This window comes from Palaemon carinicauda, chromosome 29 (genome assembly GCF_036898095.1).
Source record: "Palaemon carinicauda isolate YSFRI2023 chromosome 29, ASM3689809v2, whole genome shotgun sequence".
Classification (NCBI taxonomy): domain Eukaryota; kingdom Metazoa; phylum Arthropoda; class Malacostraca; order Decapoda; family Palaemonidae; genus Palaemon; species Palaemon carinicauda.
This window is the reverse complement of record NC_090753.1, coordinates 90555617-90573116: the sequence shown is the minus strand read 5'-3', so window position 1 is coordinate 90573116 and position 17500 is coordinate 90555617. Positions and strand designations below refer to the sequence as shown.

The 17500-nt window shown below is 31.7% G+C and overlaps 1 protein-coding gene across 1 annotated transcript in view; it reads right to left on the bottom strand.

Moving 5' to 3' along the window:
* Positions 1-17500, bottom strand: part of LOC137622716 (uncharacterized) — a 24456-nt gene that overhangs the window by 5595 nt on the left and 1361 nt on the right. The window contains exon 2 of the mRNA XM_068353308.1: positions 17126-17232. Within this exon, the coding sequence (XP_068209409.1) occupies positions 17126-17232 (107 nt within the window). The remainder of the gene's footprint in view (positions 1-17125; positions 17233-17500) is intronic.

Sequence of the window (17500 nt, the reverse complement as noted above, 5' to 3'; positions counted from 1 at the left end):
TCGCTGTGGCACCCTAGCAGTACCAGCTGAACTCGGCTGAGTCCCTGGTTAGGCTGGAGGAACGTAGAGAGTAGAGGTCCCCTTTTTGTTTTGTTTCTTGTTGTTGTCGGCTACCCCCCAGAATTGGGGGAGGTGCCTTTGGTATATGTATTATTATTATTATTATTATTATTATTATTATTATTATTATTATTATTATTTATAGGGGGGGGGGGTTGGGTTACATGCAGCTTTCTTAGGAATCCATCATTTCCCTCTCTATTCATGTTGTTTCAAGTAGCACGCTCTTCTGCATAAGTCCTGGGGTTATATCGGCTCCTACATTATTATTATTATTATTATTATTATTATTATTATTATTATTATTATTATTAGTTGTAGTAGTAGTAGTAGTAGTAGTAATAGTAGTAGACATGATAACAAATAGATATCGAAACAACAAATCAATAAGCAAAAATTGCAGTTAAATGAAACTTGACATTCGAATAGAATATGTCATAATTAACAAAAAAATATGAATTTTTAGTATTGTTCAAAAGAAGGAATAGTTCACACCTTGGAATTTAATTATCAAATTAGACAGATGAAAATCGTTCGTATAAAGTCCTGACGGGAAAATGAATTTGAATAATATCCTTTTGAGAAATGTAGATTGAAAAATAAAAATAGTTTTCATAACAATTCTTATCAAAATAGGGAATTTAGAAAATTTAATTAATAGAAAGAAACGTAATTAAAACATGATTATAACCTGAAATTGAACTTACGGCGGAATGAAGACAACGATTGTAAGAGAAAGGACCAGAAGAATTGGCCGTGGACGTCTTTACCTCTCGAGAGCTTACAGTACAATGAGCATTGATTTGAATTGTGTCACTTGCGTGTAGTTCGAAGGGGGAGAGGCCTATGAGGTGCCATATAGGTGCCATAGTTCCGACATAGCTCCAAAACAACTGGTCTTCTTTTAGATATCTCTAGTTTGGATTAATCGTATTTTATTTATTTGTTTACTTATTCTTTTATTAATCGTATTGTATCCATTTTTTGACTCTACGTTTCTTTTTCTTCGGGGATTTCCGGCTCCACGAGGCTCAGGCGAGTTCTTAATTACGTGTACTATACATCCTGGCTGAGATATGCTTCATTGGAAGGCCTGAAGGAACATATTTATTACACATACAATCATATATATATATATATATGATTGTATATATATATATATATATATATATATATATATATATATATATATATATATATATATATATATTCATTTGTGTGTATGTATATATGTATAGATATTTATATATACATATATACATATATATGTATGTATGTACAGTATATATATATATATATATATATATATATATATATATATATATATACACATATATATGTATGTATGTACAGTATATATATATATATATATATATATATATATATATATATATATATATATATACTGTATATATATATATATGATTGTATATATACATGTGTGTATATATGATTGTATTTAAACATATATATATTTTTATTTATATGTATATATATACATATATATACGTAAGTATGTACTATACATATATATATATATATATATATATACATACATATATATATACATATATATATATATATATATATATATATATATATATATATATATAAACACATATATATAAATATATATATATATCTATATATATATATATATATATATATATTCATTTGTGTTTTTGTATATATATATATGTATAGATATTTATATATACATATATACACATATATGTATGTATGTACAGTATATATATATATATATATATATATATATATATATATATATATATATATATATATATATACATATATATATGTACGTACAGTATATATATATATATATATATATATATATATATATATATATATACACACACACATATATATATATATATATATATATGTATATATATATATATATATATGTATATATAAATATGATTGTATATATACATGTGTGTATATATGATTGTATTTAAACATATATATATTTTTATTTATATGTATAAATATATACATATATATACGTAAGTATGTACTATATATATATATATATATATATATATATATATATATATATATATATATATATACATACACACACACACACACATATATATATATATATATATATATATATATATATATATTATCATTATCATTATCATTATCATTAGCTAAGTTACAGGTTGCTATAAGCCCAAAGGCTCCAACAGGGAAAATAACCGATTAGAGAAAAGAAACAAGGAAATACATAAACCATATGAAGTTTGGAAAATTTCGCCCCCTTGGAAAACTTTACCGAAATATGTCTTGCGTTTTATTTTTCCCGATTAATAATATTTCATATTTGATAATTTAAGGCGTAAGGGGAAAAATGTATTACATATGGTGTAATTTATATTTGATTATGTTTTTATGATTTGGGTCAATCCATTTCGGCAGATGGACGGACGGATGTGTTATGTTGAGGAGGTAAATCCTAAAAAGAAGTAAAATTAAAACGGAAACTTAGGAATGTTTCCTTTAAACATAATAATTGATAGTATTATTATTATTATTATTATTATTATTATTATTATTATTATTATTATTATTATTATTATTATTATTTTCATTATTCTAATTATTATTATTATTATTATTATTATTATTATCATTATTATTATTTTATTATTATTATTATTATTATTATTTTCCTTATTATTATTATTATTACTATTATTATTATTATTATTATTATTATTATTATTATTATTATTATTATTATTATTATTATTATTATGGAGCAATGAAAATGTATTTGATAATTTCCCTCCAAAGCAAGTTTCCATACATTAAATTATCCATTTATTTAATAATAAGGACCAACCAGAAGGACATTTAACGTGTGTGTGTGTTCGTCCGTTTGTCATCAGGAGTACGTGACAACTAATGAAAAATATTTCAGCGATATTTTCTCTGAAATATTAATTCATTTGTTGAGTTTTTCCGAATAGAATTGACAGGTCCGTTTCCAAGCGCTTGATAAATGCCTCCCGCTGTATCAGTCAACTAAAAATGTTATTCATTCAAAAGATTCATTGTTGAAATAAAACGTTTGTTTGATAAATATTATTCTCTTCGGTAGCGCTATAGTTATTACACCATTTATTCATTTATATACCTGGATTTTTTTAATAATTTTCTTTTTATGCTTATGAAATTGTATTATTTTAGTTGATAATTTTTTACCACCTTTTACTCCTTTCCCTTTTTTCTTCTTTTAAATCTGATTTTGTATAAATTTTGCACAGAATTTTTTTTTTCGCACCGGTTTCATCTATATATCAATTGTATTAATATTTCTGCGAATCTCTTTTTAGTTCTTTTATCCTCTTCATCATTTTCTTTATAGAATATTATCTGTGATTATTTTTATAAACTTTTATTTTTTCTAACTTCATCGCTCTAATTTCTTCGCCCTTATCAACATAGACTATTTATCTTTTTTATTCTTTTCATCATATCGATTTTACATACAATCAGCTGGGTTCCACAAGGCACTAGAACAGTTGGAAGACCCAGGTCTACATGACTGAGGAATATGAAGCGCGAAGTTGGAGATGATGAATGGAGAAGTAGCGAATTAAAAGCTCAAGATATAGACGACTGGCGAAATCTAACCGAGGCCCTTGGCGTCAATAGGCGTAGGATGATGATGATGAGGATGATAAGATAATAAATAGTAATTATTACCTAATAATTAACGATGATGGTGATAGTGATGATGATAAGAAAAACAAGATGTTGGACTATTTAACATATAATTCATACACTTAATGAGACTTCACATTACTCTTTGTGAATGTTACACAAGAGAGAGAGAGAGAGAGAGAGAGAGAGAGAGAGAGAGAGAGAGAGAGAGAGAGAGAGAGAGAGAGAGAATCTTCAAAGTCAGAATCCTTTCAAAGGGTCTTATCATCTTTCTGCTTTTAGTCCTCCCGTCTTGTTTCTATCCCTTTTGTCTCTGTTTTTTTTCTTCTCTTCGTTTACTTTCATGTCTGCTTAGAACCCAGGAAGTACGAACGGGAAGACACTAGGGAAATACCAGACAGACAGACTCAGAAGAGAAAGAAATGCACGAACGAGGCACAGAATGGATATGAATATGGATTTTTTTTAAAAACTGGTCTTTCATGATAGGCTGTGTTATATTGTATTTATATATCGCAAATTGTTTATAAATGAATATATATATATATATATATATATATATATATATATATATATATAATATATATACATGTATATATATGTATATATATATACACACACACACATATATATATATATATATATATATATATATATATATATATATATATATATATATATATATATATATATATATATATTGGTGTGCTACTGTCTTAAGCACACATTTGAGTATGAGTTGTTTTCAGATGTATTTAGATGGTTTATTGAACACATCTTGGTGGTTTTTAAGTTTTATTGTATATAAACAACTGAGTTAAACATCTCCATCACTGGAGGAAGCTGTGTTGGTCCACATGACCAATTCTGGTGAAGTTTAGATAAGAACTGAACAAATTATCGATATCACAGATATCGTATGCTTGGTTTACTTTAGACACGTGACGGAATCGGAAGACACCTGCATCCGGTGACGTCACAAACTTTCACACGAAGAGTTAATGTGTTGACACTAAGAAAGAATGACAACTTAGCATCTTACATCCTGTACACAATTTGAGTTGACCATAGCAAATCTCACGGCCAGCTCTTCCAACCAACATGACATATTACGTCATTTGTTTTAAACATGTAATATTACTATTCTAATCATTACATATGCTCGGCCAGCTATCTCAATTTTTTTACAAAAATTTAACAACAAGCCGAAACATGGTTATTAGGTGTGACTGGACATACGTATCATTCATTGTCCAAAACTAGCCATATCCAACTGAGGACGAATGTCCAAATAGGCACATCAAAATTAATAACAATAGTGCATACAAAAAAAGATATTACCAAAGCAAAAAGAAAAATGCATGATAAAACCAAGATCATATATATGGTACATTGCTAGCAAATGATTACATGGTACCAAAAAACAAAACAAATTCTGACTTACAAATGATTCGGTAACTTGATAAAGAATAATTGTTACCTTTGTCAGAAACAAGATACTCAATATTCAGTGCACAAATACGAATTCCTGGTACGTACACGTACCACGGTTTCGTACATATATATATATATATTTATATATAGGGCTGATACATTTTATTAGATGCCCATAGATTCTGTTATATATCTTATATTTTTTTCTTTTTTTTTTTCTCTTTTCTTTTTTAACATTCCGGCTTATATATTTTTATTAGATGCCGAGAGAAAAAAATGATTTATATCCTTTTTTATTTTATTTATTTTTTTAAATGTTATTTTAAATGTATTTTTAACAATGCAAATGTAGAGAATTTCTTTAATTACATATTACTAGCGTACTAGTCAGCTTTTCATACAAACATCATCCTGACAAATTACTCCCTTAGCGAATGAGGTGGCCACTCATACAGCTTTGAATTGTATCAGGTAAGGGGTATTGTCAGGGCTATTCAACTCGTTCCTTTGTAGCTGCTTGCTGTGCCGTAACCTACGCCAAACAAGGATGTTCACGGCGATAAAAATTAACGCCGTTCCAAATAAACCTGCTAGTAATATAGGTTGAAGAATCTCTTTGTAAGTCGGCGACAGGTGGTCCTTTTCGGTAAGTTTCATTAAGTGTTTCGCCACACTTCCTTTATAGGGGAGAGGAAGTGCGGGCGTTGTAGAGGTCCACGTGAAGTTCGCGAAGTAAGCACGTTCTCTGATGATTGTCCGTAGGCCAGTCACCATGGAATTCGGGGAAGTCCCGATACAGCCATCTGCTGCGACGAAGATGTGGTTAAATGATGTGGATCCGTCAGGGCATGATATATTGAAGCCGTCCTTGTCGTATCGTATCCACGAGCCATTATTTAGTCTGCAATTGAATTCTTTATTGTCAAAGGGATAAAGCTTATCCAGACAATTTTCACTTGTATGGGAGAGAGCACCGTCTAGCACTATACCTAACTCGCATGAATCCATCAAGTTTTTACGGAATTCAAATGAGTCAGCTGTACATATTTTTCTATCCATTGCGTCTGAACAGTGAGTTAATTGATTTAAGTCTTTAATGACCGTATATGTTTCCTTGTCTGGGGAAATCAATACGTGTCCTGTCAAACTGGATATTACTGGATTTGAGTGATTCGTCATGAAAGTCGGAAATGGTGATATCCTGTAAGATTGCCAGGCATCAGAAGAATCAAAGGGAATTGTAATCCTAATCTTGTTATTATCTACGTTTACCGTAATTAGGCTGTAATAAAATTCTAACCTATGTTCGTCCAACAAAGGAACATAGCCTAGTTTATCCCTAGTGTTCTCCAGAACTAATTTTAAGTAACGTATAGGCAACAAATGGGGCGACAATACACCTTTAGTTGCTAACGTGATAGCTTCTACATAATCCTTGGATTTCTCAATGAAATGTGCAATTCTGTTATGTATGTGATCTATCTTTGAATCATAATACGTTAATGTTGCTAACAAATCCTGTACTTCCATAATTTGAACGATATTATCTGAATGTTCATTTAACAAATCCATAATTTTATTGATTGAAGCTAACTGATCCCTTAGTTCTGACATAATCAATTCATCTTTATGAGTCAAGAACTCAATTTTCTTATTTTGATTACTAATTTTAAGACGATTGGAAAGTCCTAAACCTAAACTTGCAACAGACCCAAAGATGCTTAATGCAGCATAAATGAACGGATTCCGTCTTTCTTTTTGTTCGTGTCCTACAGTCCACATCAAAAGGTCATAAGCCAAAGATCCTGTCTCTCCAGTCTTATTTTTTAAGTCATCAGATAGCATCTCTGCAACTTTAAATGTTGATCCAAGCAAACTCTTAGTAGTCAAATGAAAATGTCTCCTATGCAACTCATCCAATGATGCAGAAAACCTTGAAATGGCGGTTCTTAAGCTAGTGACATCATTCTCTTGAAGAAAAATTGCTTGCATATGCACTTCGACAATTACGTTGGTTGATGTAATAAAAATGTCTTCTTGTCTTTCAACTATATTTCCATATTTAAAATATATATTCTTAGTCTTAGAACTCATCCCATACGAAAAAAATGTCTGAGCGAACAATATCACTCCCAACAACAAAAAATTCATCTTGGAAACCTGTAACGAGAAAAAATATATGTAATTACTCCTGTATTAAAAAGAAAACTTTTTAGTTACAAAAATTAAAATTTTTCCTCACTTCTTTTTAATTTCTTATGTGAGACAATGGTACTATTCTCTCATCCGTGGGTTGGGCTACGTTTTGAATTCTAAACCTATTGGCCGTTAATATTTCCAAAATGTTAAATGGGCCTTCAAACTTAGGTGTTAGTTTATAGTTGAGCCCTTTTCTGACATTGATTTGAATATAGATGTTATCACCCACGGTATATGTTTTAGTTGGTTTCGCTATTTTATCATGATTCCTTTTCATTATGATTTGTGATTCTTCTAAATTCTTTCGAAGGATATCATATCGACTTATACTTGCATTTATACATTCTTTTAAAGGATTTGATAGATTAGTTGTAGGCGTTAATACATGGAAAGGTGTTCTAACTGGGGTACCATACAATGCTTCATGCGGTGACATTTTAATTGATATATGATATGAATGATTCAGAGTACTCAGTGCCGCCGGTATTGCAATATCCCAGTTGGGGTCTGATCCCCCTAGTGTTACCCTTAATATATTTAATATCTTCCTATTTGCTCTTTCCACTAGCCCATTCGACTCTGGGTGATATATCATGGTATTGATCTTCTTTATTTTGAGGAATTCACACAATGAGGTAAGAAAGTGATTATTAAATTCACCACCCGAGTCTGAGATTATCATGTGTGGAATTCCATGTTTACAAATGTAACACTCGTAAAACTTCCTAGCGCATTCAATCGCAGTTTTAGTTTTAAGCGCTATTAGTTCTGTATATCGAGTTAAAGCATCTATAATCACTAAGAGGTGCTTATTTCCTCTGTCTGACTCGTAAAATCCTGTTAACAAATCTAAATGTATTCTTTCAAAGGGTTGATTGGGAACAGGATAAGTTCCTAAGCTAACAGGTGTTTTCGTATGCCCTTTGTTTTCCTGACATGTGCGACAATTAGCTATGTGTCTTTTTATATCTGTAAGCATTGTATGCCAATAAAACAATGATTTGGCTTTCTGTGACATTAATGAGAACCCAGGGTGTCCATGTAATGGATTTGAATGCAACCAATTCAGGACAGTGGAAACAAGTGAGTTTGGTACTACTACCTGGTCGTTAGTTACATGTGGTGTATTGCGGGTTTTCCTTGTCACAGTCCTACACAGAATATTATCTTTGATTACATAATTCTGCTGCTTATACTTTATATATTCTTTTTCTTTATGATTGCCTTTCAAAGCATTTATAATTGTTTCTATTTTCTGATCTTTTCTTTGCTCAGTCTGTAACAATTCAGCACTCCAGCCTAAATCTTCTTGTTCAGATATTGTTTTTACAATAGGCATGGATGTTGATATATCTATTAATTCAGCTAAAGACTCCGTACAAGATGACACGGGGTTGCGTGATAATGCATCCGCAATGATATTTGCTTTCCCAGGTAAATACCCGATTCTTGCGCCAAAATCTTGAATGATTAAATGCCACCGAGTTCGTTTAGGGCTGTGATTGAAGCCTTTAAAGAACTCTGTTAGTGGTTTATGGTCAGTAAGAACCTTAACGGGATAACCGTAAATTATGAACTTAAAATGCACTAGCGAATTAACAATAGCTAGTCCTTCCTTGTCTATTACTGCATACTTACTTTCGGAAGTTCTCAATTTTCGAGAATAGAAAGCTATCGGGAAAAACTGTTTATCATATTGCTGAAGCAATACCCCTCCTACTCCTAAGTCTGAGGCGTCTGTTGCAATGAAGAATTCCTTACCGAAGTCAGGAAATTTTAAGATAGGAGAACTACACAGTTCATCTTTCAAAGTATTAAACGCCTGTTGATGTTGCTCAGACCATATGAAATCTACGCCCTTCTTCGTAAGATCAGTTAAAGGAGCGGCTATTATTGAATAGTTGCGTATAAAACGCCTGTAATATCCACTACAACCCAGAAATTGCTGTATTCCCTTGACATTAGTAGGTATGGGAAAATTACGTATAGCCGACACCTTATCATGGACTACTTTAAGACCTTGGCTTGACACCATGAAACCCAAATATATCAATTCTGTTTTGAAAAATTCACACTTACTAATCTTTACCCTTAAGTTATGTTGTCTTAATCTCTGTAGTACTAGTTCTAACTTACGTAGATGTTCCTCTAAGGTGTTGGAAAAGATTACAAGATCATCCATATAGGCATGCAATATATCCCCTAACAAGTCTCCAAACACTATGTTAATCATTCTTGTAAATGTTATAGGAGCACAACGTAAACCAAAAGGCATCCGTAAAAATTCATAATGTCCCCTGGCTGTGCTGAAGGCTGTGTATGGGATACTATCTTCTTCTAATGATATCTGGTGAAAGCCTTTAAGTAAGTCCAAACTGGTAAAATATTTATTCTGACCTAACAAAGACAAAATATCGTCAGTACATGGCACTGGGAATCGATCAGGGATCGTTTCCTCGTTTAGACGACGAAAGTCGACGCAGATACGCCATGTTCGATCTTTTTTCGGTACAACTATTAAAGGAAAATTATAAGGGCTATTTGATTTTCTAATGACTCCTTCCTCTAACATTTTACCTACTTCATCATTTATTTCATTCTGGAATTTCATAGGGAGTCTGTACGAGGGTACATATATAATTTTCTGTTTGTCTTTTAACCTTATTTGATGCTCGATCACATCTGTTTTCCCTAAGGATCCATCCGTAGTGGAAAAGACATCTGTATATTTATTTAAAAGTTCAAAAATTTTCTGCTGAATTTCTTCGTCTTGAATGTCCTTACTGATTTTATTTTTAATAGATCGTAAAAGGGATTCATCCGCAACTGATTGAGAGTGATTGATTTCAGCAACGGTAAGAATACGATGTTTATAAACTTCTACATCCAAGATATGTTGATTTTTGTGAATTACTAAAGTGTTATTTAAATGATTACAGACTTCGATATTACATTGCTGATGTGAGCCTACTGTATAAATAGCTTGTGTGACAGACAATCCGTTGGTTTTCAAAGTATCGGAAAGGATTAATATTTCAGATCCCGGTAGTGTTTTCTTTATTTGCACTATTAAATTCGAAGGTATGTTTGGTTCGATATATTGCGTGCAAGATGATATTACGGGTGAACGAGAATTCTGCTGGGTCGCGTGTATTATTTCTTTATTAGTGAGACAAGTTATTGGTTCTTCAACGTACGTTACGGTTACATTTGTCGTCTCCTTTTTATCCAAAACTGACTTTAAAGTATTAGAAGACTTATAGAATTTCCCTTTGATATACACGCCGTGCTTTGCAGGAGCTAAGATAATGTTTTGATTTCCCATAGATGGGTATCCTATAATTACAGCTGGATACATATTAATGTTTTTCACAACAACAAATGTATCGGCAAACGTGCGATTACCGACTCTGAACTGAATATGAGTTATGCCTATGACGTTTAATTCATTATTTCCTATACCTGAAAGTCTGATTCCTGATTTTTCAATCGGAAAGTTCGAAAACAACAAATGATGCGTCTTCAAATCCATAATATTACGTGGACTACCAGAGTCAAAAAATAACGTAAAGGATTTGTGTTCTAAATTTACAGCATATAAGGTTGGCCGTAACTCATTTTGGCTTATTATTGTATGAATTCGTTGCAAATCTACGGGAGCATGCACTGTTTTGCTTAATTCGGCCGTGTGTTTCATAGGAAACTCTATTGTCTCACAATTATCTGATAAAACATTAAATTGATTATTCAATACTATTGATGTTGACATAAATGACCTTGACCCAACATCACTCTCTTCCCCTCTAGAGTTAACTATGTGGTATTTGCTTTGCTCTGCACATTCTGAAAATTAGGCTGACTTTGCGAGGTCTGGTTTGACGGCCCAGGCTCAGCGATATTTGAAGAAGTGTTTGTTTGTTTCGGACTCTGAACTGCATTGACATTTTGTTGTTTCTTCTTATTGTTAAAATGAGGATTTTTCTTTTTATTTCCATATGGAACTGACTGTGGAATTGACTGTGTATTTCTAGGATATTGTTGTGTCTTACGCGCGTAACATTGACTATAAGAATGTGATCCTGTGTTGTGAACTGAACAAAATTTCGTTCTACAGTCTGCGCTTATGTGACCTTGACGTTTGCAGTTGTAACACGTCACTCCCGCTACTGGATTATTAATTACGTTCACTGTTTGTGGTTTTGTTTCATTCTTAGCAAAAACTTGAGTTAACACGGGATCGAGATCTGGACACTTGGACATGTGCTTCTTTATCTGTTTATAGACATCCAATTCCGTACTTGCAGGCATTAACTTCTTATCAAAGCACCGCACTAAAGCTTCAGGCAACATAAGTGTCATGCAAGTTAAATACATTAATCGTAAAAAATCTTTCACGGAGATATTATCGTTAGTAACCCAAGTGGAATTACCTAAAATGTCCTGATATTCGTTAAGCCTATCAGCTATGAGAGCTGCTCTCTCAACAACATTAAGCCGATTCATAGTGGCTTGATTAAGTGTATTTCGTAACGTTAACACCACATCCAAAGCTTCTTCACCCCCATAGATCGCGCGTAACCTAACTTTGAAATCATCCCAAGTAACTGCTTCCTGAAATGAAACACCTCTTAAATACGCACTCGCATCCCCCTTAGAAAAATCTATAAAACTTTTAGCTTCTTGTAATTGTACAAAAGGATCTACGATTTGTTTGGCATTTAAATGGGCATCAACGGATGAAATCCATGACTCCACATTTTGTGGCAAGAACCCGTTGACACGGCCTTGAAAAGGAAGGATTGCTGACCTGGCATTTACAAGCGTCACAATTGGAGGAGGATTAGCCTGGCCTACACCACTAGGTCCAGGGGTAGGGCTGACAGGAGGAGCCATGACTGCTGTATTCTTTTTTTTTCTATCTCTTTGACCCCTTTCAATCCTATCAAAATATCTATATGAGTACAGACGCCCACTGCGTAAACGCATATGTATAATAAAATTCCCCCAACAATGTTACTAATCCCAATACATTTCCCCCCAAGAGTTTATGAAAGAAAAAGGAATTAGCACAAAGAAAGAAAAATTCTAAATGAGAATTCGGAGTTTCTTATAACAAAGTTTAGGAATTCACTCACCCCAGTAATAATTGACTAACGACTTGTGATAACTACACTTCACTGCACAAACTGAAATGAATACAAAATCTTTGTACTTAGCTTATATATGAAGTCGAGTCGTCTCTCTCTCTCTCTCTCTTGATGTTTTGTTAGCGATGTCTCGTTCTAGTTTCTTGTAGAATGTAGGTCTTCCTGGATATGTTTTGCAATAGTTGTATGCCAGTCCTTGGGTTTCCTAGGATGTTGATTGAAGATTCTATTTGTATACTAACATATGTTGGTGTTAGCATTTTCGTTGGACTTAGTCAAAATTGTAGATTCTTGTAGATAGTTCTGAGTTCTTGAAGATCTTTATCAGGTATTACAGCTTTTATGTTGAAGTCTTGAAGATATATCTCTGGTTTTACAGCTATTTATTTTGAAGTCTTGAAGATATTTCTCTAATTCTTAGAGTTTAATCGCTGTCTTTGAGTTTAACCGCTGCCACCATTTATTGGTGTGCTACTGTCTTAAGCACACATTTGAGTATGAGTTGTTTTCAGATGTATTTAGATGGTTTATTGAACACATCTTGGTGGTTTTTAAGTTTTATTGTATATAAACAACTGAGTTAAACATCTCCATCACTGGAGGAAGCTGTGTTGGTCCACATGACCAATTCTGGTGAAGTTTAGATAAGAACTGAACAAATTATCGATATCACAGATATCGTATGCTTGGTTTACTTTAGACACGTGACGGAATCGGAAGACACCTGCATCCGGTGACGTCACAAACTTTCACACGAAGAGTTAATGTGTTGACACTAAGAAAGAATGACAACTTAGCATCTTACATCCTGTACACAATTTGAGTTGACCATAGCAAATCTCACGGCCAGCTCTTCCAACCAACATGACATATTACGTCATTTGTTTTAAACATGTAATATTACTATTCTAATCATTACATATTTATATATATACATACATATGTATGTATATATGTATATATATATGTGTGTATATATATTTATATGAATATACATATATATATATATATATATATATATATATATATATATATATATATATATATATATATAATATATATATATATATATATATATATATATATATATATATATATGTGTGTGTGTGTGTGTGTATGTATGTGTGTATTTAGAATATGTGAAAATTATCTCTCTCTCTCTCTCTCTCTCTCTCTCTCTCTCTCTCTCTCTCTCTCTCTCTCTCTCTCTCTCTCAAATATTTGATATTACGGCCTGGTTAAAAATAATAAAACGAGATTAAGAACTTCATTCATAGCAATCACGAAAACGAACTTGAAACTCTTCAAGAGAAAACATTTTCGAGATGAACAAAGTATCAAGTTTTTTTTTTTTTTTTTTTTTTTTTTTTTTTTTTTTAAACACCAAAGAAACTTTGAAACCTGAACGCTTCATCCTCCTCCGATTGCCGGAAGAAATGCCGATGGATATAAATTTGACGGACATGGTTTCACCGGTCATGATGTCCCTGGACATGATATCGACGGTCAAAATGTCGACGTCCGTTTAAAGAGGACATAATTTTGACCCAAAAATTTAATATAATAATAATAATAATAGTAATAATAATAATAATAATAATAATAATAACAATAACTTTATATATAAGGATAAAAATAAGAAAATTTCAAATGAGATTGAATAATTTCATTGCTAATATGAAGAAAGTATTATATTTTGCGTAAAAAACAACATAATTCTAAAACGTGTTACAAATTATTATTATTATTATTATTATTATTATTATTATTATTATTATTATTATTATTGTTAATAATAGTAATAATAATTATTATCATTACTAGCTAAGCTACAACCCTAGTTGAAAAAGCAAGATGATATAAGTCCAAGGGCTCCAATGGGGGAAAAATAGCCCAGTGAGGAAAGGAAATAAGGATAAATAAATGATATAAGAAGTAATGACCAATTAAAATAAAATATTTTAAAAACAATAACAACATTAAAACAGATATTTCATTATATAATCTATAAAAAGACTTATGTAAGCCTGTTCAACATAAAAACATTTGCTGCGAGTTTGAACTTTTGAAGCTCCACCGATTCAACTACCAAATTAGGAAGATCATTCCATAACTTGGTCACAGCTGGAATGAAACTTCTAGAATACTGTGTAGTATTGAAGGCATGACTATTAGAATTAACTGCATACCTAATATTACGAACAGGATGGTGCTAGATCAGGAATAAGAAATTTGATAGACCTTAAGTTCCTGTCTAATAGATTTAAGATGAGAATCAGCAGCTGAAGACTAGACAGGTGAACAATATTCAAAACAAGGTAAAATGAAAGAATTAAAAACTTTCTTCTGAATAGATTGATCACCGAACATCTTACAAGACTTTCTCAATAGTTCAATTATTGTGTAATTGTAGAAGACTCAGACCTATTGTGTTTCTCAAAAGGAAATATTGAAGAGCAACTGTCCTCGACCTATTTATAATCATACTTTGAGTTTTGTTAGGATTCAACTTCATGCCCCATAATTTCCACCATGCACTAATTTTAGCTAGATCATTATCAAGGTATCCTGCAACCCCAGATCTACATTCAGGAGATGGAGTTGATGCAAAGAGAGTAGCATCATCTGCATGGGCAACGAGCTTATTTTTTATGCCAAACCACATATCATGTGTATATAGTATGAAAAGTAATGAGCCAAGAACACTACCCTGAGGAACACCAGATATCACATTCCTATACTCACTATGGTGCCCATCAACAACAACTCTTTGAGATCTATTACTTGAAAAATCAATAATGATGCTAAGAAACGACCCACCCACTCCCAACTGTTTGCGCTTGAATATAAGGGCCTCATGATTAACACGGTCAAAGGCAGCACTAAAATCAAGGCCAATCATACGAACTTCCTAACAACAATCAAGTAATTTATGTAAGGCATTGGAGATTGTAAGAAGGGCATCACTTGCTTCAAGGCCTTTACGAAAACCAAATTGCAAGTTAGGGAACAGATGATTACCTTCAGAAAACCCAGTTTTATGTATAATCTGTATATATCAGATTATTACATTGAGAAAACACATTTGTATGTATATACGGTATACATATATATTATCTCTCTCTCTCTCTCTCTCTCTCTCTCTCTCTCTCTCTCTCTCTCTCTCTCTCTCTCTCTCTCTCTATATATATATATATATATAAATATATATATTTATGTATATATACACATACAAACATGTATATATATATATATATATATATATATATATATATATATATATATATATATACTAATTTGTGATGCAAGCAGATTCGAATGCATATCTCGCTTACGAGTCGTTCGTTACTCGTTTTCACCCAAATCAAATATTAACCCAAAAGTTTTGACTGTTGAGAGAGAGAGAGAGAGAGAGAGAGAGAGAGAGAGAGAGAGAGAGAGAGAGAGAGAGAGAGAGAGAGAGTAACTGCTCTAATACATTTCATCTACCTTCGGGCTTTGACAAACCTCCCCGTCTGAATAATTAAACATCAAAGGATGTATCTGAACGTTCAGTTTGTACAGCAATGTTTAATCTCTGTTATTTTTATTACCCAATTTTACCTGGCATTTATTTGCTTGTTTTATCAGATTTTTTTTTGTTTTTCCAATTTTATTTATTTTTTGTGCGTTGGTCTTTTATTTTAGGTCTTTTTGATTTCTTGTTCTTTTTTATTTTCTCTGTTTGCTTATCTGTTCTTGCGTTATTGATGTTTGTTTGTTCTTGTGATATTTTTGTATTACTGATATTCTACGCTTTCTCTTATTTGCAGTACCATTATAAGGTTTACTCGTATTTAATCATTTTTATAAATCTTTTAATCATTATCCATATTAATTTATTTGCATTAACATTATCAAATTTACTCTCTTTCGTTCATTCGTACAAAGGTTTTTTACATTATCCTTTTTGCTTATTAAATCCCGTATTAATATGCTTATTTAGAATGATTTATTTCAACGTCATCATTTTACTCCGTAATTGCTTATTTATAGAAAGAATACTTATTTCATAATGCCTTATTTATGATTATAAAGATATAAACAATATCTGCTAATTGGTATTTGTTTTTATTAGTAAACTAAATTGCTTTTTTGCTAAATAGTAAATTTATTTTTCCTGCTTTTCCACTTCCTTCAAGAAGCTTATAAAATGATCTTGGTTTATTACCTCTGGCAAGCTTACAGTTTTACCTATGTTTATTTATTTATTTGTCTGTTTGTTTGTCTGTGAGCAGGATTACGTCCAAACGTCTTGCTGGATTTTCACCAAATTTTAAGAACTGATAGGAGTTATGATCTGGAAGAACCCATTAAATTTTGGAGTTGATCCGGATGAAGATCGCGATTCTGGATATTATTGATATTATTATACATTAGATTGATTCACTGTCGTTGCGTGAAATAGGGATAGCTTCGTCCGTAGACTTGAGTAAAATGTTGACAATCTTCATTGGCGTAGGTCTGAAATCTCTGATTGTTCTTTCTACTTGTTTGTTGTATTTTCTTCAAATGTTTATAATTTCTTTTACGATTTTTTGTCTCACTTTGTTGACTTCTCATCGTGATCCAATGTTACGTATACCAGACTCCTGAGGATTGTTGCAAGATCCCGAGTTTCCTCTTTAGAAGTGAGGTATATTTCTTTGATTATCTATGTAAGGAAAACAATAATATAATTTGAATTATGAAAGCAATTAATATTGAATTATGTTTTCTTTTGAAAATTTCTTCCGTCTTGTTTGCAAGTTCTGGGGACTGTTGATAATAACAACAACAACAACTATAACAGCAACAACTCCTACTACTTCTACTAACTACTTTTAAGATATTACTAATCAAAATGATAATGATGATAATAGAAATACTAATAATGATTATAATAATATTAAATTCTTTTTACCTCTGTCATATTTTGCATA